The sequence below is a fragment of the Lutra lutra genome, chromosome 8 (genome assembly GCF_902655055.1).
Source record: "Lutra lutra chromosome 8, mLutLut1.2, whole genome shotgun sequence".
NCBI lineage: Eukaryota > Metazoa > Chordata > Mammalia > Carnivora > Mustelidae > Lutra > Lutra lutra.
The window spans coordinates 119,256,849-119,281,623 of NC_062285.1; the positions used below are offsets into that span (position 1 = coordinate 119,256,849).

The following is a 24,775-nucleotide window of genomic DNA, read 5'->3' on the forward strand; positions in this document are numbered from 1 at the left end:
GAAAAGTTTAGTTCCATTATTTCATTTACCTTTGAGGGCTGATGCAGTTCCATGATTATTAAGTTAAAAATCTCTCTTAAGTCCATTCTATGTGCCAAGCATTGCTTTTGGGACTGGATATATAAATGGTCAAGTAGATTAAAAAATCTTCCCTTGGGGTCCCTGAGTGGCTCAGTCAGTTAAGTGACCGAGTCTTGGTTTCAGCTCAGGTCATGATCTCAGGGTGGTGACATCAAGACCCCCAACTACTCTGTGCTCAGCATGGAGTCTGCTTGGGATTCTCTCCCTCTCCCTCCCTCTCTGCACCACTTCCCCATCTCACCATCCCCCCCCCCCACTTAGCTCTGGGAAGCTCTTTCCCTCTCTCCCTCCCTCTCTCCAATAAAAATATATAAATAATTTTTTTCCCCTTATAGACCTGATACTCTCATGGGAGATGTAGGGCAAATGACATAGGAATGACATTTAGAATGTTAAAAAGTGGTAACTGCAAGAGGACAGTTAGGAAGAGGGATAGAGAATGCCAAGGTGGGGAAAGATAGAAATTTGAAATAGGAAAATCAGGAAAATCTCAAAAAAGTGATATTTAGGTAAAGACTTAAAAGGAACAGAAAGCAAAGGGAACATCTGGTACAAAATCCCTAAAGCAAGAGAGGGGCTGTGTTTGTTGTAGAATAACCAAAAAAGCCAAACCAGGGTGGCTGCTCAGCTATGACAAATTATGCTTCAATTAACCTCTGATCTGGCTAGAATAAAGTTTTCTGATTGGCTTCATGGTCAGCTTTGAAATGGAAAATATCCTGATACAGTTTCTTGAGGATTGGGGAACAGGGTAGGGAAGCACTGGTCCTGAGCGCCTTAAAACTCTTCGAAAATGTAAAGTAATTCCAGATATTTTACCTATAAGTAGCTCCTGAGGTGTGTCTCAAATAGAGGAAATGGTCTTCACACTCTCTCTTTTTCCACTTTTTTCTTTTTGGTTTCATCTAAAATGAAAGCAAATTTTCTGATTAAAACACGGAAAAATATTGGTCCAAAGTGAATTATTTTTAGAAAAGTAAATTATAGGGGGCGTCTGGGTGGCTCAGTCTGTTTAATGTCTGCCTTCAGCTCAGGTCACGATTTCTGGGTCCTGGGATCAAGCCCCACATCAGGCTTCCTGCTCAGCAGGGAGTCTGCTTTTCTCTCTCTCTCCTTCTGCCCCTCCACATGGCTCATTCTCTCTCTCTCTCAAATAAATAAATAAAATCTAAAAAAAGAGAAAGAGAGAGAGAGAGGGAGATATGGTGCCTGGGTGGCTCAGTTGTTAATCATCTGCCTTCTGCCCAGGTCATGATCCCCAGATCCTGGGATCAAGCCATGTGTCAGGCTCCCTGCTTGGTGGGAAGCCTGCTTCTCCCTCTCCCACTCTCCCTGCTTATGTTCCCTCTCTCACTGTCTCTCTCTCTCTTTCTCTGTCAATTAAATAAATAAATAAAATCTTTTTTTTTTTAAAGAGAGAGAGACGTCAACTATAATTTGCTGAGACTGAGATGTATTATTACCTGATCAAAGAAATAGATGGGCTCAATGTCCAAAGATTTAACTTCAGTCAAGTCTTCCATTCTGCTATGAGACCTAAGAAGGAGAAATTAAACTCTGACAAGTTATCATGTTTCTGGCTGATATTTCAAAGTACTTCATAGTTTTAAAGTTTAGATATTTTATTTTCAATGAAATATTTAAAAATTTGGGGATGGGGGAATGCAACTCTTCCTTTATCTACAGCTTCACCTCATGGGCTATCAGCTCCACATAAATGCGATTAGAAGGATCTCATGCTATGGGCAAATAAAGCAGTAGCATGTCACTGCCAAGTTTCTCAACCTTGGCACCACTGACATTTTGAACCAGATGATTCTTTGTGGTAAGAAGCTACCTTGTGTCTTGTAGGATGTTTAGCAGCATCTCTGGTCTCTACCTACCAGACACCAGTAGCACACCTTTTTACCCAGTGCTGACAAAAAAAATGTTTCTCCTGACATTGCCAAATATCTCTTGGAAATCAAAACTGCCCCTGGTAGAGAATGACTATGCCAATGCAATGGCCAAGACAAAAGGTTTGATGTGGAAGGAACTAGCAAAGATAAGTAACACTGCTGATGACAGGGCCATTAACAGCAATGCCACTCGAAATGTGGTCCCTGGACAAGGGGCCTCAGCATCACCTGGGACTTTATTATAAATGCAAATCCACACTCAAATTTAATGTATACTGTGTCAGAATCCCCAGGGGTGGCATCCAAGAGTCTGTGGTTGAACAAGCCCTCCAGGAGATTCTGAAAAATGCCCAAGTTTGGGAAGCACTGACCAAGGCGACCCATTTTACCAAGCAGGCTGTGAAAACCACTCTCGTGACTGGAGGAGAAAGTCTCGGGCTGGCTAACCCAAAGTTAACAGGTCTACTGGATTTACAATGGAAAGATGGATCAGCACACAGTGGAGGACCTGGTAGCAGCCACAGCATCAATGGACTGGGAAATGTGATGGATTGGGGATCGTTAGCTATTATTATTATTATTAAAGAAAATGTTCAGAGGCCCAGGTTGGACTAGTCCTTCCTTAAAGATAAGTTGGAGAATCCCTTTAAAATGAAGATTGGAGGGGCACCTGGGTGGCTCAGTGGGTTAAAGCCTCTGCTTTTGGCGCAGGTCATGATCCCAGGGTCCTGGGATCGGGTCCCGCATCGGGCTCTCCGCTCGGCGGGGAGCCTGCTTCCTCCTCTCTCTCTGCCTGTCTCTCTGCCTACTTGTGATCTCTATCTGTCAAATGAATAAATTTAAAAAAAAATAAAAAAATAAATAAAAATGAAGATTAGATGCTATTTGTTATGCTCCACAAAGGGGAGATGGAGAGGAGAAGGGAGTTGAGGGAAATTGGAAGGGGAGGTGAACCATGAGAGACTATGGACTCTGAAAAACAATCTGAGGGTTTTGAAGGGGCGGGGGGTGGGAGGTTGGGGGATCCAGGTGGTGGGTATTGGAGAGGGCATGGATTGCATGGAGCACTGGGTGTGGTGCAAAAATAATGAATACTGTTATGCTGAAAAAATAAAAAATTAAAAAAAAAAAAAGAAGAGCATGTGGCTTTTGACATTGGGGTCATGAGTTCAATCCCTCATCTGGTTGTAGAGATTATAAGTAAGTAAACTTTAAAAAAATTTTTTTTAATTAAATAAATAAATAAATAGATAATGAAGATTGGAGGGAGAACAAAACTCGTATCTACCTAAACATCTGCATCTCACTGTCCTGCCAGAGTAGCTGAAGATTCTGCTTTGAGTAAATTCAGTATCTCAAAAATCCTTGGTTAAAATATAAAAATTTTAAAAATTTTTATAAAAATATAAACATTTACATTGTAACACGTTATATATATATATTCATGAAAAAAACCTCATGTCCTGCAATATTGTACACTAAAAATAAAAGGGTTTATGGGAAAAATAAGGTAGGGCACACCACTTAAAATCTATGCTACTTTGGAGCCAGAGCAAAAAACAAAAACAAAAACATACATGCCAATAATTGGCACCTCAGGAGAAACTTAAACAACCCAGGCAGGCACTTATAGCCAGATGCTGCTTTGGATATTAAAACAACAACAACAACAACAACAACAACACACACACACACACACACACACACAAGAGGAGGGGTGCCTGGGTAGCTCAAAGGATTATGCATCTGCCTTCAGCTCAGGTCAGGATCCTAGGCTCAACAGGGAGTCCACTTCTCCCTCTCCCTCTGCCTCTTCCCGTGCTTGTGCATTCTCTGCCTCTCTTTCTCTCTTAAATGAACAAAACAAAACAAAAAAACAAAACCAAAAAAACCCCATAAGAGTAGAAATGCAAACTTACAGGTGCTGAAAAAATGTGGAGGAAGTAGAGCTCCTTGCCAGTGGGGTTGCATTAAAGTGGGCACAGAAAGAAGTAAAACCTTAATATTGTTAAGATGGCAATACTCTGCAGATCATCTACAGATTCAGTGTAATCTCTTTCAAAGTTTCAATGGTCCTTTTCACAGAACTGACATGCTAACATTTCTAATATTCATATGGCAATTCAAGAATCTAGAATAGCCAAAATAATCTTGAGAAAAGAACAAAGTTGGAGGACTCACACCTCCCAGTTTCAAAACTTACAAAAGCTACAGTAATCAAAAGAGGTACTGGCACGAATGTAGAAATATAGATCAATGAATTAGAGTTGAGTCTAGAAATGAACCCTCAAATTTATGGTTAATTAAGTTTTGGCAAGGGTGCCACACAATTCAATGAAAGAAAAAATAGTCTTTTCAATATATGGTAATGAGGCAACTGGATATCTACATGCAAAAGAATAAAATCAGACCCCCTACTACACAGTGTATACAAAAAATCAATTCAAAATGGATCACAGAATGGAAAAAACATTTGCAAATCATATATGTAATAAGGGTCTAGTATTCAGAATATATAAAGAACTCTTAAACTCAACAATAAAAAAAGATGACTGACTCAATTTAAAAATGGCCAAAAATTTGGATAGACATTTCTCCAAAGAACATGTGCAAATGGCCAATAACACATGAAAAGATGCTCAACATCATTAGTAATTAGCTAACTGTCAATCAAAACCAAAATGAGATACCACTTTACACTTATTAGGATGACTATAATTTTAAAAAAGAAAATAGTAAGTGATGGAAGGATATGGAGAAATTAGAAACCTCATACACTGCAGGTAGGACTGTACAATGCTACAGCTGCCTTTGAAAACAGTCTGGTAGTTCACTGAAATGTTAAACATAGAATTATCCCATAAGATTCAGACTTAGCAACTGCATTCCTAGATACAGATCCAAGAGAAATGAAAATATATTATATCCACATCAAAACTTACAATGTTCATAGTAGCATTATTCACAATAGCCAAAAAATAGAAATAATCCAAATGTCTATCAATTGATGCATTAAAAATATTCTATAATTAGACAGTGGTAATGATTACACAGTTGTAACATATTAAAAACCTCAGAATTATACCCTTAAAATGCTTAATTTTCTTTAAAAAGGAGTACCCAAGAGCCTCAACCAGTTCCAGCTTCTACCCCTAACAACCTAGAGATGTCAAATTCCAAAGATCATGTCCTCACAAATATCTAAGTGCCTTAAAAAGTACCAACCTTCTGTCCCACCAGCTTCTGCAATTTTCAGACCCAAAGAATATTAGAGATCTGTTGGTTCTGACTCCAAATTAACCTTATACAAGAGTTCCATTCAGAACTTCAAGACCAGCTGATTCCATTCGTGTCTTTTATCTCAGTCATCCTCAGTCACTGGAAACGTTCAACTTGCAATTTCTGGATTAAGAGAGCCAACTGAGCACCAAGTCCTCTACATTCTGGAATTTGTATAAGTTAGGATTTCTTTATCTTTAATTACCAGAAATTTAACAACACAGAAATATAATATCTTACATATTTGAAGGTAGAATAACTAGTCTAGGGCTTTCCAATACAGTAGCTGAATAATATCACCAAGGGCTCAGCACCATCCCATCTTTCTGTTGTGTGTTCTTCAGATTTCATCCCCCAGGATCATTTTCAGATTTGAAAAAACCTAAAAGAAGAAAAGGGACTGTTTTTTCTTTTGTCTTTTTTTAAAACTCAGGAAACCTTTCCCAGAAGTTTTCAAAGGCTTTTTAAAAATTATTTATTTAGGGGCGCCTGGGTGGCTCAGTGGGTTAAGCCACTGCCTTCGGCTCAGGTCATGATCTCAGAGTCCTGGGATCGAGCCCCGCATTGGGCTCTCTGCTCAGCAGGGAGCCTGCTTCCTCCTCTCTCTCTGCCTGCCTCTCTGCCTGCTTGTGATCTCTCTATCAAATAAATAAATAAAATCTTTAAAAAAAATTATTTATTTAGTTACTATATAATTATATTAAAAATTTTTTAGTATAGCTGACACACAGTGTTACATTAGTTCTAGGTGTACAACATAGTGATTCAACTTCTCTTCACATTATGCCTTGCTCACCACAAATGTAGTTACCATCTGTCACCATACAGTGCTATTACAATATCACTGACTATATTCTCCATGCTGTAACTTTTATTTTAAAAAACTTTTTAAAGATCTAATCTTTATATAATCTTTACACCCATGTGGGGCTTGAACTTACAACTCCGAGAACAAGAGTCACACGCTCCAGCAACTGAGCCAGCTAGGTGCCCCTGTACCGTTTATTCCCATGACTTACTCATTCCGTAACTGGGAACTTGTATCCCCTACTCCTCTTCAACTACTTTGGCCATTCCTTACCCCCTTCCCTCTGCAACCTTCAGTTTGTTCTCTTTGTTTATTCATTTATTTTGTTTTTTAAAGTCTACATATAAGTGAATCATATGGTATTTCTTTTTCTCAGTCTGAATTATTTCATCTAGCATTTTATCTTCTAGGTCCATCCATGTTATTGCAAATGGCGAGATTTCATGCTTTTTATGGCTGCATATTATTCTACTGTGTGCATGCGTGTGTGTGTGTGTGTGCATATATATATGTGTTAATGGACACTTAGATTGTTTCTGTATCTTGGCTATTTTAAATAATACTGTAATAAACATAATGGGATAGATATCTTTTTAAATTAGTATTTTCATTTTCTTTGGGTAAATACCCAGTAGTAGAATTATTGGATCATATGGTATTTCTATTTTTAATTTTTTGAGGAACCTCTATACTGTTTTCCACAATGGCTGTATCAGTTTACATTCCTGATGACAGTGCATGAGAGTTCTTTTTCTCCACATCCTCATCAACACTTATTATTTCTTGTGTTTTTTTATTTTAGTCATTCTGATAGGTGTGATACTTCATTGTGGTTTTGATTTGCATTTGCCTGATGATTAGTCATGTTAAGCATCTTTTTATGTGTCTGTTGGTCATCTGTATGTCTTCTTTGGAAAAATGTCTATTCAGGTCCTCTACCCATTTCTTAATCAGATTGGTTTTGGGGTGTTGAGTTGTATAAGTTCTTTATATATTTTGGACTTTAACCCCTGATTAAATACATTTTTTCCAAGTATCTTCTACCACTCAATGATTTTTCTTCATGTCTCATTGACCAAAATTGCAAAATGTCTTTCCTAAACAAATCACTGGGAATTATTAAAATTGTTGTGTATTAGCTCAGCCCAACCAGGATGTACCCTTGAAGATACATTCATCTGGTGAGGCACATGGTTAGGCAGAGAAGAGTGGACAAGTGAACTAAGGCAGGATTATGTTAGCAAGGAAAAACTAAAATGAATTCTGGGTAGGCTTCCAACAGTGTCCCTTACAGGCATCTAATGTCTACTGGCTTTCCATCCATTCACATTAAAGCAAAGCTTCCTAGTGGACAAAGCCTTCCCCATAAACACAGACATCACAGTTCTTCCACTGCATCATTGTAAAATATGAACAGGCAAGCAACACCATCAGTCATTTAAGGAAAACATGCAACGTGGAAGTGAAAGATCATAATAAATTATTCTACTTTCAATCATCATATAGTAACTGACAATAGACACAAGACCTTCCACCATAAACAACTATCAAACTGGGCAAAATAAATAACTGTTTTTAGATAGTCATCAATAGGAAATATATAACTGTTATCCCTAACCAAAGACAAACAAATGACAAAGCTTCATGATTATAGTGGCTTTTTGCCAGAGGGGCACTTTCCATGGGGAAAGGCCAAATAAACCATGGTATCTGCACCAAGGAGATGGAGATATCAGAAATCAGGGAGAAGGCAGCTGCACTGAGAAGTCTGCACAGGAAAAGACTCCGCAAAAACAAAGAACTATTAGGAAGAGAACAACCATGGAGAAGCTATGGGCTGAGAAACGATCAGAGGTTCAACAGGGATGGGAGATACCAGTGTTTTATCCAACCACACTGGAAAGATCTAATTACCCCAGAAATTTAGTAGGCACACCAGAAAGGCCAAGTTTTATGAACAGGGTTAATCTAGCAATATAGTATCACTATTCAAGAGAACTATAATGAAAGAAATGTTATTTAAAAATTTCTAGTAACCTCTTGGGAAATAAAAAGTAAAAATAAACCAGACAAAATTAATGTTAATAAAATATTTTATTTTACCCAAAGGATCTAAAAAGTTACCATTTCAACATGTAACCAATACATTATTTTTTTCTATTAATAGATTATTATTTTTTTCCAACATAGGAGACTTTTTAAAAAAGATTTTATTTTTTAAGTAATCTCCACACCCAATCTCTACACCCAATGTGGGGCTGAAACTCAGAACCCAAGATCAAGAGTTACACTTCTACCAATTGAGCCAGCCAGGAACCCCATCAACTTGGAAGATTATTGAGTTCACAGTCTCTTTTTCATACTAAGTCCTTGAAATTCAGTGTTCATTTTTTAAAAAAAATTTTTATTTATTTATTTGACAGAGAGATCACAAGTAGGCAGAGAGGCAGCCAGAGAGAGAGAGAGAGAGAAGACGACTCCCTGCTGAGCAGAGAGCCTGATGCAGGGCTTCATCCTAAGACCCTGAGATCATGACCTAGGCTGAAGGCAGAGGCTTAACTCACTGAGCCACTGAAATTCAGTGTTCATTTTACACTTAAAACACACTTCAATTTGGATTAGTCACATACATGGTTAGTAGATTTCATATTAAAGAGTCACTCAAAGTAGTGTCTGTAGCGGCTGGAATAAGATAACAAATTACTAGACATGAAAAGAACTGGAAAATATGACTCTTAGCCAGGAGAATAAGTTGTAAACACAGAAAATGAGAGACATGATGAAAATAGGGGATGAGAACCTGAAAGCAGCTATTATGTATTTAAATATTAATAGGAAAACATAAATGTAATAAGATAACAAATAGAAAATCTTAATAGAGAAATGGACACTATGAAAAAGCAAAATGGAAATTCTAGAACTGAAAAATATAGTATCCGAAATGAAAATTAACTGGATAAGCAATGGAAACCATCCAAACTGAAGCAAAAGGGAAAAAATAAAAATAAAAAACAAAGCAAAGTCAACCAAACCTCAGTAACTGTAAGACAATATCAAGTTGTCTGATGCAATGTCTGGTGAGGTCCAGCTTCCTGGTTTATAGGTGCCTGAATCCTCATATGTGGAAAAGGCAAGGGATCTTTTAGGAGCCTCTTGTGTAAAAATACATAAGGGCTCTCTTCTCATGACCTAAGTACCATCTGGAAGCTCCACCTCCAAATACCATCAGATTGGGGTTAGTTTTCAACATATGAATTTTGGGGAGACACATTCAATCTATGGCATCATATAAACAAAAAAAAATCTGTGGGGTCCTCCATAATTTTTTAAGTATGAAAGTTTCCTGAGGAGACCAGAAGTTTCAGAACCCGTCTAATCCTTCTCCATATATTCCAAGTTCAACTCAGCCTACCTCAACCTTTAACATCAAAATAATGCTCAACTTCCTGTTTTAAAAAGTAGGGTCCATGCAGGGCATGAACTCATGCCCCTGAGATCAAGAGCTTTGCTGAGATCAAGAGTTGGGTGCTTAACCAACTAAGCCACCTAGGCACCCAACCCTCATTATTTAATAAGCAGTGGGGAACCATTATCAGGAGAGATGGGAAGAGGGAGCCTATGAATGGTACTGTTATTTGTCTCAAGTATTTCATGCTGTTCTTATCTTTCTTTTATGAACTCTTAATATTGATTCCTATGTATCCCTGACTAATAAATACTTGAAGCTTCCATGTGGGTAATGATACTCCTGACATGTTGGCCATAGGAATATTGCTTGCAACCATATATGTCTTCCCCAAAGTCCACAGCCTTAATATACAGATGCTACATAGAGAGTATGGGGAAGCTAAAGAAGTTCTATTATTAAGTATCTAACTATTCTCCAGTTACAAAAAGAACAACGTGTTGAAAAATAAAAGGTAACTTAGGATATTGTTGGGCAGAAATAAAGTAGGGAAAGGATTATAGAAAAGCATGTGGCAAAAGAGCCACTTTTAGGGGTGCCTTGGCGGTTCAGTCTGTTAAGCATCTGACTCTGGATTTTGGCTCAGGTCATGATCTCAGGGTTGTGAGATCGAGCCCCACATTGGGCTCTGCACTGGGCATGGAGCCTGCTTAAGATTCTCTCTCTCCCTTTCCTTCTGCCCCTACTCTGCCTCTCTCTCTTAAAAAAAAAAAAAAAAAAAAAGCCCCATTTAATTTCAAGAAAGGCTCTCTCCAGGTGAACAAAAGTGGGAAGCACTGCAAGAGTCATTGATAAAGTTGGTTTGGGATAAAAGATCTTTTGCTTCTTGAGCTGGTGTTCAGGATAGTTCACCCCAGCCTCTTGTGAGGATCCCTTCTTGGTGCTTTCCAACAAAATTGCTCTTGCTAAAGTTATCAGTAGCCTCCTGATGGCTAAAATCAATGGCCTATCAGCAGCTGATAGAATTGACCAAAACTTTGTTCTGTAAAACTTTCTTCTCTCCTTATTTCCATGTGACTATTCTCTAAAGCATTTTCTCCTTCTTGTCCTATTATTCCTCTGTAGTTTTCTTAACAGAATTCCCACTCTCATCCTAAGCAAACAAAATCCCTGAATGTTAGTGTCCTTCTGGGTTGTGTTGTTTTGGGCCCTTTTCTTTTATCCCTGAACTACCACATTCACAGCCTTCTACCATATGCAAGTCCTAATAACTCACATGTCTGTATCTTTGGACCCATATTTCTAACTGTTTACTAGATATCTTTGCCTGGATGCCCTGCAGACATCTCAAACTTAAAATGTCCAAAGCTTATCTTCCCCTCAAACTCCTACAAAACTTACTCCTCCTCCTTTTAGTCCCTATCTCAGGGAGTGGTACCACTATCCACCCAGGAACCCAAGCCAGAAACCTGGGTGTCATCCTCAACTCCTACTTCTCCACATTTAATGGACCACTAAGTTTTAATTCTATGTTAAAAATGTTTCTGCAATCCAACCTCTCCTCTCTAGCCCCCCAACATATAAGTTCTGATCATTACTGTTATCAATAATAACATCTTAGCAAGTCTCCCCTACTGTGAGGCTCTGTCATTTCCAATTCTTTCTTTAGACTAGAGACCAGCGGACTTAAAGATTTCACTGTTCAGAAAGGTTTAAAAAATGGTTTTGATAATTGACAAAGTATGGCTTTTTAAAAAAAATTTTGTCAGGTCACAAAACCCAACATCATCTACTCTATCACTTCATAATAATTTTAAATGACTACTGGACTTCAAAAAATAGAAAGTACCACACTTTGATAGAAAACAGTTCTTTAAATATATTTGACTTTTTAAATAAAAGTGTACTAGATAAGAAACACTGCTCTAGAATTTAAACTGCCATCACAGTAATCTGTAGCTATCTTGAAAATCTCTGTATTATATAAACATTTAAATTTATCCTTATAATCTACATGCATATCCATTTACTGGCTTTTAATGGCTACATAGTATTCATTGTGTTGACATGTTACTGGCATGTTTATTAGCCTTCTATTTTAGGCATTTTTAAAAATAATAAACTTTAAACATCCCTGTCACATATCATCTCTAGGCCTTATATAATAAAAACCATCCTCTTTAGGGTAACATAAGAAGCCCTTTATAATCTGGCCTCAATTTACTCCTCAGAAAGCACTTACTCTAAACAAGTCATATCCTCTCTTGCCTTTATGCCAGTGGCTCTCAACTGGGCCTAATTCCCTGCCCCCTTCTACAGGGGACATCTGGCAATGTCTATATTACTATCTGAATTTTGTTACGTCCAAAATTCACACATTGAAGCCCTAACCCCTATGTGATTGTGTATGGAGATTATATATATACACACACATATATATGGGCATATATACAGCATATTCATGTATATGCCATACCATCTATACATTTTTAAGAGTTACATAGCATTTTTTTTTAAAGATTTTATTTATTTATTAGAGAGAGAGAGCAAGCACAGGCAGACAGAGAGGCAGGCAGAGGCAGAGGATGAAGCAGGCTTCCTGCCGAGCAAGGAGCCCGATGCGGGACTCGATCCCAGGTTGCTGGGATCATGACCTGAGCCGAAGGTAGCCGCCCAACCAGCTGAGCCACCCAGGCGTCCCAGAGTTACATAGCATTTTTTAAAAAAGATTTTATTTATTTATTTGAGAAAGAGAGAGCACACAGTGGGGAGGAGCAGAGGGAGAGGGACAAAGAGACTCCCTACTGGGTGGGGAGCCCAACCCGGGGCTCAATACTACGACCACAGCATCAGACCTGAGCCAAAGGCAGATGCTTAACTGACTAGGCCACTCAGGCACCCCATATAGCATTTTCTAAACCATAAAGATATGAAAAAAATATCCTTACTCTTAACATTCAGCAATCAAGGGCACCAGGGTGGCTCAGGGGGTTAAGCCTCTGCCTTTGGCTCAAGTCATGATCACAGGGTCCTGGGATATCCCACGGTCCTGGGGTAGAGCCCCACATTGGTGGGGGGGGTCTCTGCTCAGCAGGGAGTCTGCTTCCCTCTCCCTCTCTGCCTGCCTCTTTGACTACTTGTGATATCTCTCTCTCTGTCAAATAAATAAATAAAATCTTAAAAAAAAAAAAAGCAATTGGGGCGCCTGGGTGGCTCAGTGGGTTAGAGCCTCTGCCTTCGGCTAGGGTCGTGATCCCGGGGTCCTGGGATCGAGCCCCACATGGGCTCTCTGCTCAGCAGAGAGCCTGCTTCCCCCTCTCTCTCTGCCTGCCTCTCTGCCTACTTGTGATCTCTGTCTGTCAAATAAATAAATAAAATCTTAAAAAAAAAAAAGCAATCAAGTTTTCCCAAATTTTTCTTAACACATTTCTTGCTAACTCATTGCCAAAGGTCAATAATACATAAGTGTACCTTAGTATATCTAGGCCATCAAATGATCCACACGAATGTAAAATTTTCAAGAGCATGGCTTACTAACAGTAATGTTAACTAACACTTACCACTATTGTGTAAGATAGTGTGCTATCATAGGTGCTTTCTCTCCATATTGAAATTTAACTTCCATATCCTTTGTGGTACTATTATTATACTCATTTTAGAAATAAGGAAACTTACTAACAGTAATGTTAGTTAACACAAAGGAAACAGAAAATGGGAGAAATCACATGACTTGTCCAAAGTCATACCACTAGCAAGTACTTCAAAATAAAAAATAAGGCTGGGGCTAAAAATGTTCATTTTTAGGATCCAGATTTTCTCAGCAAAAAATTAAATTTTTGGACAATATAATAACTGTCATATTATATCAGGGCACCTGATGGCTTGGTCAGTAGAGCATGTGACTCTTGATCTTGGGATTGTGAGTTCAAGCTCCACATTGGGTATAGAGATTACTTAAAAATAAAATATTAAAAAAATGTTTTATTATAATTCATTGACTTTATAATTGGAAAAATACTTCCCTAAGGAAAATAATGTTTTTGTCTGCTAATCTAGCTAACCATCTGAGACAAAAATTACTTTATGTAGTTTTCTGGAAAACATATAGGCTATGCTGGTATTTACATTTTTTTTACTTAGATTCTTAGTTCTCTTAGATTCTTTGGTTTTCAACATTTTTCATTCCTTTGCCCTATTGAATTTCCTCTTGTAGAGGAAACCAAATGAGGAAAATAAGAAGTGTCATTTTAAGTACTTAAGTTAACTCAAACACTGAAGTGTCCTTGAAAATAATCATCCAGTAAATATCCATTACCATACTCTTAAGATATGCACTGTTTTTATACTAAAAGTTTTATTTTCTTGCCTCTTTTTCAAGAAAGAGTGCAATCCCTTTGCAACAAAGAAACTATGTTTTATCATTGCATTTTAGCATTTTTCTTTTACTGAAAAAATATTATTTTGACATTGATTATTCTGTAGATCAACCTACATCTCCAGCATCCCTTTGTGAAAATTCATTTACCAATGTTACCGTTCTGTTTCTGTTCTCCAGGACCCTGTGTCTCCCGGACAGGGTCTGAGATAGTAGCCATAGTCCAAGTGTTCCCAGAATTTAGAGAGGAACTGCGAAGGCTTACAACAAGCTTTGAAGGCATTTTTGATGTGGGATATTTTACTGTTAAGGATGTTCAAAAGCTTCTGGCAGTAACTTTGCACCTGGAAAGGGTGAGAGCTTTGATTTCTCCTGAGCTTGAGGAGCCACATTCTTGCCCATAGTCTGAAGATCTTTCAGACTCTTAAAATCTCTCAGCTTTGTGATGGACTAGCTCAGAATAGGAAATAATTAATAAATGACTTAAGGAAAGTATTACCACCTTATGTTATTTATATTTATTTACATGTCTGTCTCATTGAATCTGAAGTTTCTTGAAGGTACAGAGTTGTGGCATTCATTTTTTAATCATCCATCAAGAAAAATTACTTCGAGTCTACAATCACTGATTTGTAAAATCAATTTACTGATTTGAAATTTCAATTGGGAAGGCAGAATACCGAATTATTAAACGTTTGGTGCCTGATGACCTGGGCTTAGATTCTGCTATTCACTTACTGTATGATCTGATGCAAGTTCACAAAACTTTATTATTTCCTCAACTCGAAAGTGGATAAAATGAAATAAAGGACTTGGAGCTTTTAAAGTTCTATTTATATAATGAATATTTCCTGAGCTCAGCCTAAGCTCTAGGGTGCTGGTAATAGAGTACAAAATACGCAGGGTTCCTGTTCTTACGGAGCTCAGGTAGTTGGGGAGACAGACATAAAACAATTTATCGATCAGATTATATTACAAATCGCCATGAAAAAAGGTTAAAACTTCAACAAGAGGTCGTAAAAGGAGATTTAGATTGCTGAGTAAGGAGTCTCAGAGCGAGTGGCATTTAAGCGGATATTTGAAGGATGAGGAGATTCATTTCCTCACCTTCTCTTTCCTCAGCTCTCTTGAATCCGGCTTCCATCTTTCTACCTAAGTAGTTCTTGCTAAAGTTATCACTGGCCTCCATGTTACTATATACCATGGACCTTTTCCAGTCCTCTTACTTGACCTCCCAGCAGCACTCTGCAGTTAATCACTCCCTCCGTCTTCAGACGCGGTCTTCCCTTGCCTTCTCTAATGATAAACCCGTCCTGACTGCCTCTTCAGTATCTCCTGCAGGTTTATCTCCTTAAGTGCCTGGACAGCCTCGCCGTGAACTGTAATTATGAAAAACAACGCAATCCTTTTGAGTCATAAAAAAGGTGTACAAGCAAACACATTTTTGGGGGGCTTCTCTTCGCTTCCGGTACGCTTCGTATTACCGCGAATATAAAACTTTTCCGTTCCAGCAGACACGCCCTTCCCTCTTGCGCGCTGGACCGGCCACAGGGCAAGAACAGGTATTCAACATGACCCAACGCCAACACATTTGCCCGGGAAACGCCCAAGGCGCGGGACAAAAAAGGGCTTTCGGTCCAGCTCTGGCAGCGCTTCAGAAACTACACCCGAGCGACTCTTCAAGGTGTAGTGCCGCGCTCTTTCGCGCGCGAGCGGCGCAGATGAGTCCTCCGACATCCCAGCATTCCCTGCTCCCCAACCATCGAGAGCAGCTTCCGGCGTCGCTGGTGTGGGTGGGTGAAGAAGGAGCGGGCCCTCGCCGCTCTGTCTCACTCTCTCGTGCGCTCTCTCGGGCAACATGGCGGGCGTGGAGGAGGCAGCGTCCTCCCGGAGCCACCTGAATGGCGACTTGGATCCAGACGACAGAGAAGAAGGAGCTGCCTCTACAGCTGAGGAAGCAGCCAAGAAAAAAAGACGGAAGAAGAAGAAGAGTAAAGGGGCTGCCACAGGTAAAGGGAGTTTTATGTGTTCCCAGTCGCCGCCGGGGATGGTCGAACGGCTCGGCCCAGGCCCGGCGGGGGTGACAGAAACTGGGGACTCGAACACTGCCCGGGACTGATTCCCAGGACAGAGCGTGTGTCAAAACCAGGTTACAGATTTCTGGTGTGGGGAAAAGGCAGCTTCTCTTTCTGTGGAACTAGGGAGCTGTTGGGGTGGGGTGAATAGGGTGCCTCAGCTGGTCGTGAGGTAGTTCTGGGGTTGCTGGGCCTGAGCCCTTAGACGTGCCAGAACTCAGCTCCCACACAGATCGTGCAGCGGACTCGAAGCTGCGCACAGGGCTCAGTCCTGTCACCCTTCTGGCGGTTTGCCACACTGTCGCCTCTTTGCTGAAGGTATCTGGAACATACTTTCAAGGATGGGGGTGGAGTGGGCAAGTCTCAGTGCCCTGGCCGCACCTCCCCCCACCTCCCGGGTTTACAGAGGGATTTTTGTTGCCGGCTGCACTTTTGAGGTGTCTGTATATGTGTGTATGCCCACGCGGTCATGTCACCGAGTAGTAATTGCAGAATATGTGGTAGTGCTGCGAATTTTCACCTGCCTAAACCACAGCATCGTCAAGCTTCAGGGCTTTCAGGCCTGAATTGTGTTGCCATTTGCAGGTAGTTCGTATAGAATATTCTATAGATTGGAATGGAACTTCTCTAAATCCACTGGATTACACTTAGATTACATTATGCGTTAGGAACTTAAATGTTTTATTTTAAGAAGTCAGTTTTTTTTTGTTGTACTTGGTCCTTCGTTTTAGGAAAACAATGTTTGTACCTGTTTTTAAAATCAGCCACACGAGGATTGAGAGACAAATGGAGAGGCCATAAGTGATGAAGGTAAAGATGAGAGAGGTTGGAAAGGGTTAATATGTATCTTTCTGAAATTTTTATTAAATGGAAGTTGAAAAGGGAAAGTTGTGGGTGCTGGGACCCTTCCAGAGAAAATTTAATCCCAGGACATAGTCTGGTGGCTGTTCCTGGCTTTCAGATGAAATCCGAACTCTTCAGTTTTTCCATTCAGATGCCCCTGATATTTAACAATTTTATCTCTCAACATGAATCTTCTGCAGTAGCCAGAATATCACTTCAGTATGTGCTAACTTGTAATACTATTTCATTCTATACACATCTATTGCTACTACAGCTAGATTGTATTCACTTGGTGAAGGGGGAGGCTGGTCCTGTGCTTAGCTATTCAAGAATTTTGTTTTTTAGCAATGGAATTATCTTTTCAATTTATTTTGATTTTACCTAGCCTAGCTTGATGACTTACTTCTCATGAAAACTTGAAGTTCCCAGTGTTCTGTAGAAATCCTCCTCTAAGACCTTCAGCATTTATTACCTATTTCAAGTACCTGTTTTTTAATAGTGTTTGTTGTAGTAGTCTAATTGTTAAATACTTTTAACAATTGGATAGGGACCAACGCACATTTTTGTTTATCCTTTAGTTGCTAGCACAGAGAAAGTGTAATAGATATTTTGTTGAATGGACAAAGCTACTTAGATGTGGGGGGTTTTTGTCACTAAGTGAATTCTGTAATGTTCACAGTAATGTTTCTGTGTTTGTTTCCCAAATACTTATCAGGCAGGAAAGGACTTGTGTGTTCTCCAGGATCCTTACAACATATTCTGATTGGAAACTATCTTTTTTAGATTTGATTTATGTTATATTTGATCAGCAGGGCAACAGGAACCTGATAAAGAATCAGGAGCCTCAGTTGATGAGGTAGCAAGACAATTGGAAAGACAAGCATTGGAAGAGAAAGAAAGAGATGATGACGATGAAGGTAAATGGTAAATTTGATATTTGTGGTTGGAAAAGCAAGAAGATATGACATTCTTTAAACAAAATGTATTTGTCCATATGGTTTATGGTTCTCTGATGTTTTAATTAATTAACATTAAAGCCTCAATGTCACAGATAAAAAGTGAAAGGTATTAACAATTCTTAAAAAGTTGGATAAGTTGAATGACTGCTCCAACACAGATCTCAACTTTTTAAAAATGTACTTGGCAAAATACCAAGTAGGGGGTATTAAGATGATAATGAAGGACTGCTGGGGGACACGGGTGGCTCAGTTAGTCAAGTGTCTGCCTTTGGTTTTGAACCTAGAACCTGATTTCAAGTCTGTTCCTTTCACTCTGTATGAAACCCCCCCTCACTTTATTCTCAAGGAGTATATTGGAGTCCTTCTGAACTCTATTATAAATTCTCTGACCCCTAGCCGCTTATAGTATGTTGGTCCTGTAAGATTTCTTAAAGATAGTAATTCTTGAAATTCTAGAAATTGATGCTATCAGTAAGACAGTGGAGGTAATATTTGCTAGGTATTCTACAGCCTCTTTAGGTAGAGGGGGAGATGGAGCTTTCCCATTCTCAATTATCTACTATTGTGATCTACTTCTCTTAAGCATTGTCAACTTGGGCTCGTGTCTTCCAAGTCTTAGCAGAAAATACCTGCTGTACTTTGTCATGTTAGGATAATGCAGAGTAGGTATTTCTCCTTCAGAAACATAAGCTCTCTGCTTTCATGGAGCTTAGAGTCAAAATTTTGGTGGAAAAGGTGCCAAGGTTCAAGAGAATAATTAGCTTTTCCTTAAGCAAACCCCTTGTCCATTTTACCTTGGTTTGTGTTTCAATTTATGAACATATTTTGAGCTCTTAGCAAGAAAGGGGCTTGTAATTTCAAGGTTATAAAATAGATTGCTATAGACCTACTGTGTAGAGTATCACAGTATTAATCTTGAAGAGCATTCCTTGTTCCATTGCTTTTCTACAAAGTTGTACGAATCTCTTGACATTGAAGGAGAAACTTTTGTCAGATTGGAAATCGTTTTAACGTTGTTTTAAAGATGATTTTAGAACTATTGTTTTTCTCCAATAGAGTTACTTTCCTAATTCGCTTCAAAAATCAGTATCAGTACTACTAATCTGTTGCGAGAATTCTTTAAGAAGATGGAAAGTTAGTATTTCAGAATCTTTGTTCTAAAACAAAACAGAGGGGCTAGGTGGAATTGCAGGCTGAATGCTGAACAAAGGCTCTTTGGAAGGAGTGGGACTTGTATAATGCCAAACAGAAGAGACCTCTTTGGGCCAGGACAATGCTGAGAATGGATTCAAAGTGTTTTGAATAGTGCATACTGGCCATATAAGATGATTTGTTGAGGGAGCCTTGGAGCATTTTTAAAAGAAAGTTATAGGGGTGCCTGGCTGGCTCAGTTGGTAGAGCATATGACTCTTGATCTCAGGGTCAGGAGTTCATTCCCCACATTGGGCATAAAGTTTACTTTAAAAATAATGTTTAAAAAAAGAGAAGAATGTTATAAAAAATAATTTAGTCCTCATATATATGCAGTGTTGTTAGAAAAAAAGGAAACATCCAGGAAAGGCTTGGAGATCATTTTGGAGGGCACTTAACAACCCAGGCATATGGTAATCATTATTTAAATTGGTGGGAAGGCAGCTGGGTGACTCAGTTGGTTAAGCTTCCAACTCATGATTTCAGCTCAGGTCATGATCTCAGTGTCCTGAGATTGAGCCCCATTTCAGGCTTTGCCTCTTCCTCCCCCGACTCTTGCACACGCCTGCGCTCGCTCGCTCGCTCTCTCTCTCTAGTAAATAAATATCTTTAAATGGGTGGGCACAAATGAGAATGGAAGGGAAGAGTTCAGTGGAATAATGGTTGTGGAAGCAGAATTCAGAGGACTTTTAAAAGAATTTGAATCGGGGGCGCCTGGGTGGCTCAGTGGGTTAAAGCCGCTGCCTTCTGCTCAGGTCATGATCCCAGGGTCCTGGGATCAAGTCTTTGTTGGGCTCTCTGCTCAGCAGGGAGCCTGCTTCCCCCTCTCTCTTTCTGCCTGCCTCTCTGCCTACTTGTGATCTCTGTCTTTCAAATTAAAAAATCTTAAAAAAAAAAAAAGACTTTAAATCAGGGGAGAAGGAAGGAGAGGCATAGATGGACTCTAGAGGTTTGAATTGGTGACAGAATATTGGTGCTATTCACTGGAATTGTGAAGTAGGGAGAGTGGGTTAAGAGATTGACTGGGGGGGTGCACCTGGGTGGCTCAGTGGTTAAGCCTCTGCCTTCAGCTCAGGTCATGATCTCAGGGTCCTGGAATCGAGTCCCACATTGGGCTCTCTGCTCTGCAGGGAGCCTGCTTCCTCCTCTCTCTCTCTCTCTCTGCTTGCCTGTCTGCCCACTTGTGATCTCTCTCTGTCAGATAAATAAAATCTTAAAAAAAAAAAAAAAAAGAGATTGACTGGGGGGATATAGGCAAAAAAGAAAGTACTGAGTTAATTTTAGATGTGTTTAATTTGAAACTGGAGTATTGGTATGAAAAGTTAATCCTGTGGGCATTTGGCAATGTGCTAGAAGTAATTCAGTGAAGTTTTAAGTCAGATTTATTAAGGTACATATATTGCCCAGGACTATATTCACTATTTTCCAAAAATAGACTTTATGTTTTAGAACAGTTTTACTTAGGTTCTCAGCAATATTAAGCAGAAGGTGCAGAGATTTCCCATATACTCCCTACCACCATACATGCAAAGCCTCTCCCATTTTCAACATCCCCCACTGGAGTGGTGCATTTGTGACAGTGGATAAACGTACATTTGACACATCATCATTATGCCAAGTCCATCGTTTATATAGATTTACTCATGATATTGTATATTCTATATATTCACCCTTTATAAGTCTATAGTTTGATTAGTTTTTACAAACATGCATTTGTGTTACCACAACCAAGATACAGACCATTTTCTTTTTTTTTTTTTAAATTGAAGATTTTATTTATTTATTTGACAGAGAGATCACAAGTAGGCAGAGAGGCAGGCAGAGAGAGAGGAAGGGAAGCAGGCTCCCTGCTGTGCAGACAGCCCGATGCGGGGCTCTATCCCAGGACCCTGAGATCATGACCCGAGCCGAAGGCAGCGGCTTTACCCACTGAGCCACCCAGGCGCCCCCAGACCATTTTCATTTAACATTTCCATCTCCACAAAAAAGTTCCCTTTCACCCTTTTGTAGTCCATTCTCTGGCTCCACCCCCTAGTCCCTCACAACCATTGCTAACATTTTCTGTTATGTAGTTTTTTCTACAATGTCCTATAAATGGAATTATTATAGTGTGCAGCTTTTTTTTGGTTGTTTGCCTTAGCATGATACTTTTGAGAGTCATCCAATTGCATATGCATCATTAATAATTCATTACATTTTATCGCAAGTAGTATTCCAGATTTGTTTATCCACTTACTGGTTGATGGATATTCAGGTTGTTTCTGGTTTTTGTGTTATGAATAAAGACAACGTTTGCATACAAGTCTTTGTGTGGACATAGGTTTTCATTTCTCCTGGGTGGGTACCTAGGAGTAGGATTGCTGGTCATATGGAAGTCTATGTTTAATCTTATTAGAAACTATCAAACTGTTGTTCAAAGTAACTTTATCATTTTGCTTTCCTGTCCACACGGGTTGAGAATTCCAGGTCCTTTGTATCTCTTAAGCACTTGGTTTTTTTTTTTTTTTTTTTTTTTTTTTTTTTAGATTTTATTTATTTATTTGACAGAGATCACAAGTAGGCAGAGAGGTTGGCAGGGCAGGGGATGCAGGGGGAGCAGGCTCCCTGCTGAGCAGAGAGCCCGATGGGGGGCTTGATCCCAGAACCCTGAGATCATGACTTGAGCTGAAGGCAGAGGCTTTAACCCACTGAGCTACCCAGGCACCCTGGTATTGTTAATTTTTAAATTAGCTTTTCTAATAGGTGTGCAGTGGTATGTCATTGTGGTTTTAATTTGCATTTCCCTAATGACTGAAGATGTTGAACATCTTTTCATGTTTTTGCCTTCCGTATTTCTTATTTTATTTTATTTTTTTAAGATTTTATTTATTTATTTCACAGAGATCACAAGCAGGCAGAGAGAGGGGGAAGCAGGCTCCCTGCTGAGCAGAGAGCCAGACGAGGGGCTCGATCCCAGGACCCTGAGACCATGACCCGAGTTGAAGGCAGAGGCTTAAACCACTGAGCCACCCAGGCGCCCCAACCTTCCGTATTTCTTTAGTGAAATATTTGTTCATATCTTTTGTCCATTTTTCAGTTATTTGTTGTCATATTGAATTGTAGTGGTTCTTTATTCTTGATAAGAGTTCTTTATCTGATACATGTTTTATCAATATTTTCTTTCATGCTGGTATTGTTTGCAGCAGAAAATATTTTAATTTTGATGAAGTTGCATTCATTTTATTTCTTCATGGGTCATGTTTTTTATGTGTTATCCAAAAAGTTAAATAATTGCTCTCTGTAGGGTTATGAAGATAATTTTCTTGTATTCTCTTCAAGCAATTTTATATGTCCATTTAGAGTTAATTTTTGTACCTAGTGCAAGGTAAGAATTGAGTTTTTTTTTTCTTGCTTATAGCTGTCCAATTTTCATTCAACAAATAATAACTAATTTGGCATAATACAGAAATAGATATGAACAGCTTCTGCCTGTTAAGAATATCCTGGGAGGCTGTGAAAGAAAGACATAAAAACATGAATTGTGGCATGGTATAATGCATGGGAGGTTAAGCATATATAGTTCATATTTGGATCCAGGCTTTACTACTGTCTTGGCACAAGAGTTCAATAAAGAGTGGCTATTATCCTGTACTGAATACAGACCTCGAACACTGGATAAAGTAGTCTCAGAAGGATGACTGAGTATTAAAGGAGGAGCTTCATCTTACCTCATTTTAAAGATGAAAAGACTATGGTAGAGAGAGGCTAAATAATTTTGCCCAAAGTCACACAGCTGCAAAATTTAGTAAGCATTTACAAAATTGATTAGGGGCACCTGGGTTGCTAAGCGTCTGCCTTTGGTTCGGGTTATGAACTCAGGGTCCTGGGATTGAGCCCCTCATCGGGCTCCCTGCTCAGTGGGGAGTCCGCTTTGCCCTCTGACTGCCGCTCCCCCTGCCTTATGTTCTCTCTCTGTCTCTCCGTCAAATAAACAAAATCTTTTAAAAAAGAAAGAAAAAAACTGGTTATACTTTTTTTTTTTAAGATTTTATTTACTTATTTGAGAGAGGGCACTTGCACTCATGTGCACAAGGGTGTGATGGGGGTGCAGAGGGAGAGGGAGAAGTAGACTCCCTGCTGAGCAGGGAGCCTGATGGGGGGCTTAGTCCCAGGACCCTGAGTTCATAACCTGAACCAAAGGCAGATGCTTAACTAACTGAGTCACCCAGGGACCCCTAAAACTGGTTATACATCCTGAAGCATTTGTTTCAGGTTGAGTCTAGTGTATGTAGCAGTATGCTAGGCACTGAATATTCTTCCAGAATAAAGACTATCTTGTTTTGCTTTTCTGTCCTTATTACTTGGCACTTAAGAACTCAGCAAACATTTATTGAATGAATGAAGGTTATTTTATTTTATTTTTTTTTTTTTAAAGATTTTATTTATTTATTTGACAGAGAGATCACAATTACGCAGAGGCAGGCAGAGAGAGAGGGGGAAGCAGGCTCCCTGCTGAGCAGAGAGCCCGATGTGGGGCTTGATCCCAGGACCTGAGATCACGACCTGAGCCGAAGGGAGAGGCTTAACCCACTGAGCCACCCAGGTGCCCCAAATGAATGAAGGTTATTTTAAAACTGTAGTGTAGAATATGTGAATTAGATTATATGACACATGAGGAAATTGCAAGTTGTGTTTGGGCTTTTGAATCTAGAAACCAGTAATGAGTAGGTCAGCCATATTTGTGTTTCTGCTGTGTTTCTATGTTTCGTGTACCCAGTTCCATAAGACTGACCGTAAACTGCAACTTTGTGGTTTATCTGGCTGGCTCAATTGATAGATCATGCAACTCTTATATCAGGATTGTGAATTCAACTCCACATTGGATGTAGAGATTACTTAAAAAAGAAAATCTTTAAAAAAAAAAAAAAAAAAAAAAGGTGCCTGGGTAGCACAGTGGGTTGAGTTACGAGCTGTTGATTTTGGCTCAGGTCAAAATCTTAGGGTCGGGAGATGGAGCCCTGCATTGGGCTCTGTGCTGAATGTGGAGCCTGCTTGGGATTCTCTCCCTTTTTCTCAAAATAATAATAATAAAAGAAATTGCAATTTCATAAGTAAGAAATTGTCAAATATTGGCAATTTTCTATCAGTCCATTAAAGCCCTCTCTCATGTTACCTCCGTCTTTGCTAAATTGCTGTTTCCTATTTATCATTTAGGTGAACAAAACCAGGATAAAATAAACTAAAAGAACATTTGTTGAGAAGAGTATTTATCACATGCTTAGTTAGCCCTGTGTCTTAATTTAGGAAATGGTATGTAATCTTTAAGGAGCTCAGACAAGTAGGGGTCATAGTAAGCCCCTAATCATTTTTCAAAAAGAAAAAAAAAGGTTGCAGTTTTGTGTGATAATTATAATAGAATATAGTGGTGAGAAGATTTCTTTTATGGCTCCTGCTTATCTGGGAGTAAAAAGGGAGGAGCTCTTTGAGCAGAAAATGTAAGCAGTCATTTGACATTGTTTTATGGGTGTGGATTTCATGATTTAAAATTGCTGATGCTGGGGCGCCTGGGGGGCTCAGTGGATTAAAGCCTCTGCCTTCGGCTCAGGTCATGATCCCAGGGTCCTGGGATCGAGCCCCACATCAGGCTCTCTGCTCCGCGGGGAGCCTGCTTCCTCCTCTCTCTCTGCCTGCCTCTCTGCCTCCTTGTGATTTCTGTCTGTCAAATAAATAAATAAATCTTTAAAAAAAAATTTAAAAAAAATTGCTGATGCTAGCCATGAGTTATTGGCACAATGTGAAACATTTAAAAGGCTATATGGGGGCACCTGGGTGGCTCAGTGGGTTAAGCCGCTGCCTTCGGCTCGGGTCATGATCCCAGGTC

At 39.4% G+C, this 24,775-nt stretch overlaps 2 protein-coding genes across 4 annotated transcripts in view; one reads left to right on the plus strand and one right to left on the minus strand.

Moving 5' to 3' along the window:
* Positions 1-15,594, minus strand: part of LOC125106157 (uncharacterized protein C3orf20 homolog) — a 134,849-nt gene extending 119,255 nt beyond the window's left edge. Inside the window, exons 1-4 of one of the 2 annotated variants that reach the window (XM_047739817.1) lie at positions 15,056-15,594; positions 5,499-5,640; positions 1,545-1,617; positions 901-986 (exon numbers count right to left, since the gene is read on the minus strand). In XM_047739817.1, coding sequence (XP_047595773.1) covers positions 901-986; positions 1,545-1,617; positions 5,499-5,500 — 161 coding nt within the window. In that variant the 5' untranslated portion in view covers positions 5,501-5,640; positions 15,056-15,594. The remainder of the gene's footprint in view (positions 1-900; positions 987-1,544; positions 1,618-5,498; positions 5,641-15,055) is intronic. The other variant, XM_047739816.1, reaches the window with a different exon arrangement.
* Positions 15,595-15,631: 37 nt separating this feature from the next.
* Positions 15,632-24,775, plus strand: part of METAP2 (methionyl aminopeptidase 2) — a 30,870-nt gene continuing 21,726 nt past the window's right edge. Inside the window, exons 1-2 of one of the 2 annotated variants that reach the window (XM_047739827.1) lie at positions 15,632-15,856; positions 17,575-17,682. In XM_047739827.1, coding sequence (XP_047595783.1) covers positions 15,706-15,856; positions 17,575-17,682 — 259 coding nt within the window. In that variant the 5' untranslated portion in view covers positions 15,632-15,705. The remainder of the gene's footprint in view (positions 15,857-17,574; positions 17,683-24,775) is intronic. The other variant, XM_047739828.1, reaches the window with a different exon arrangement.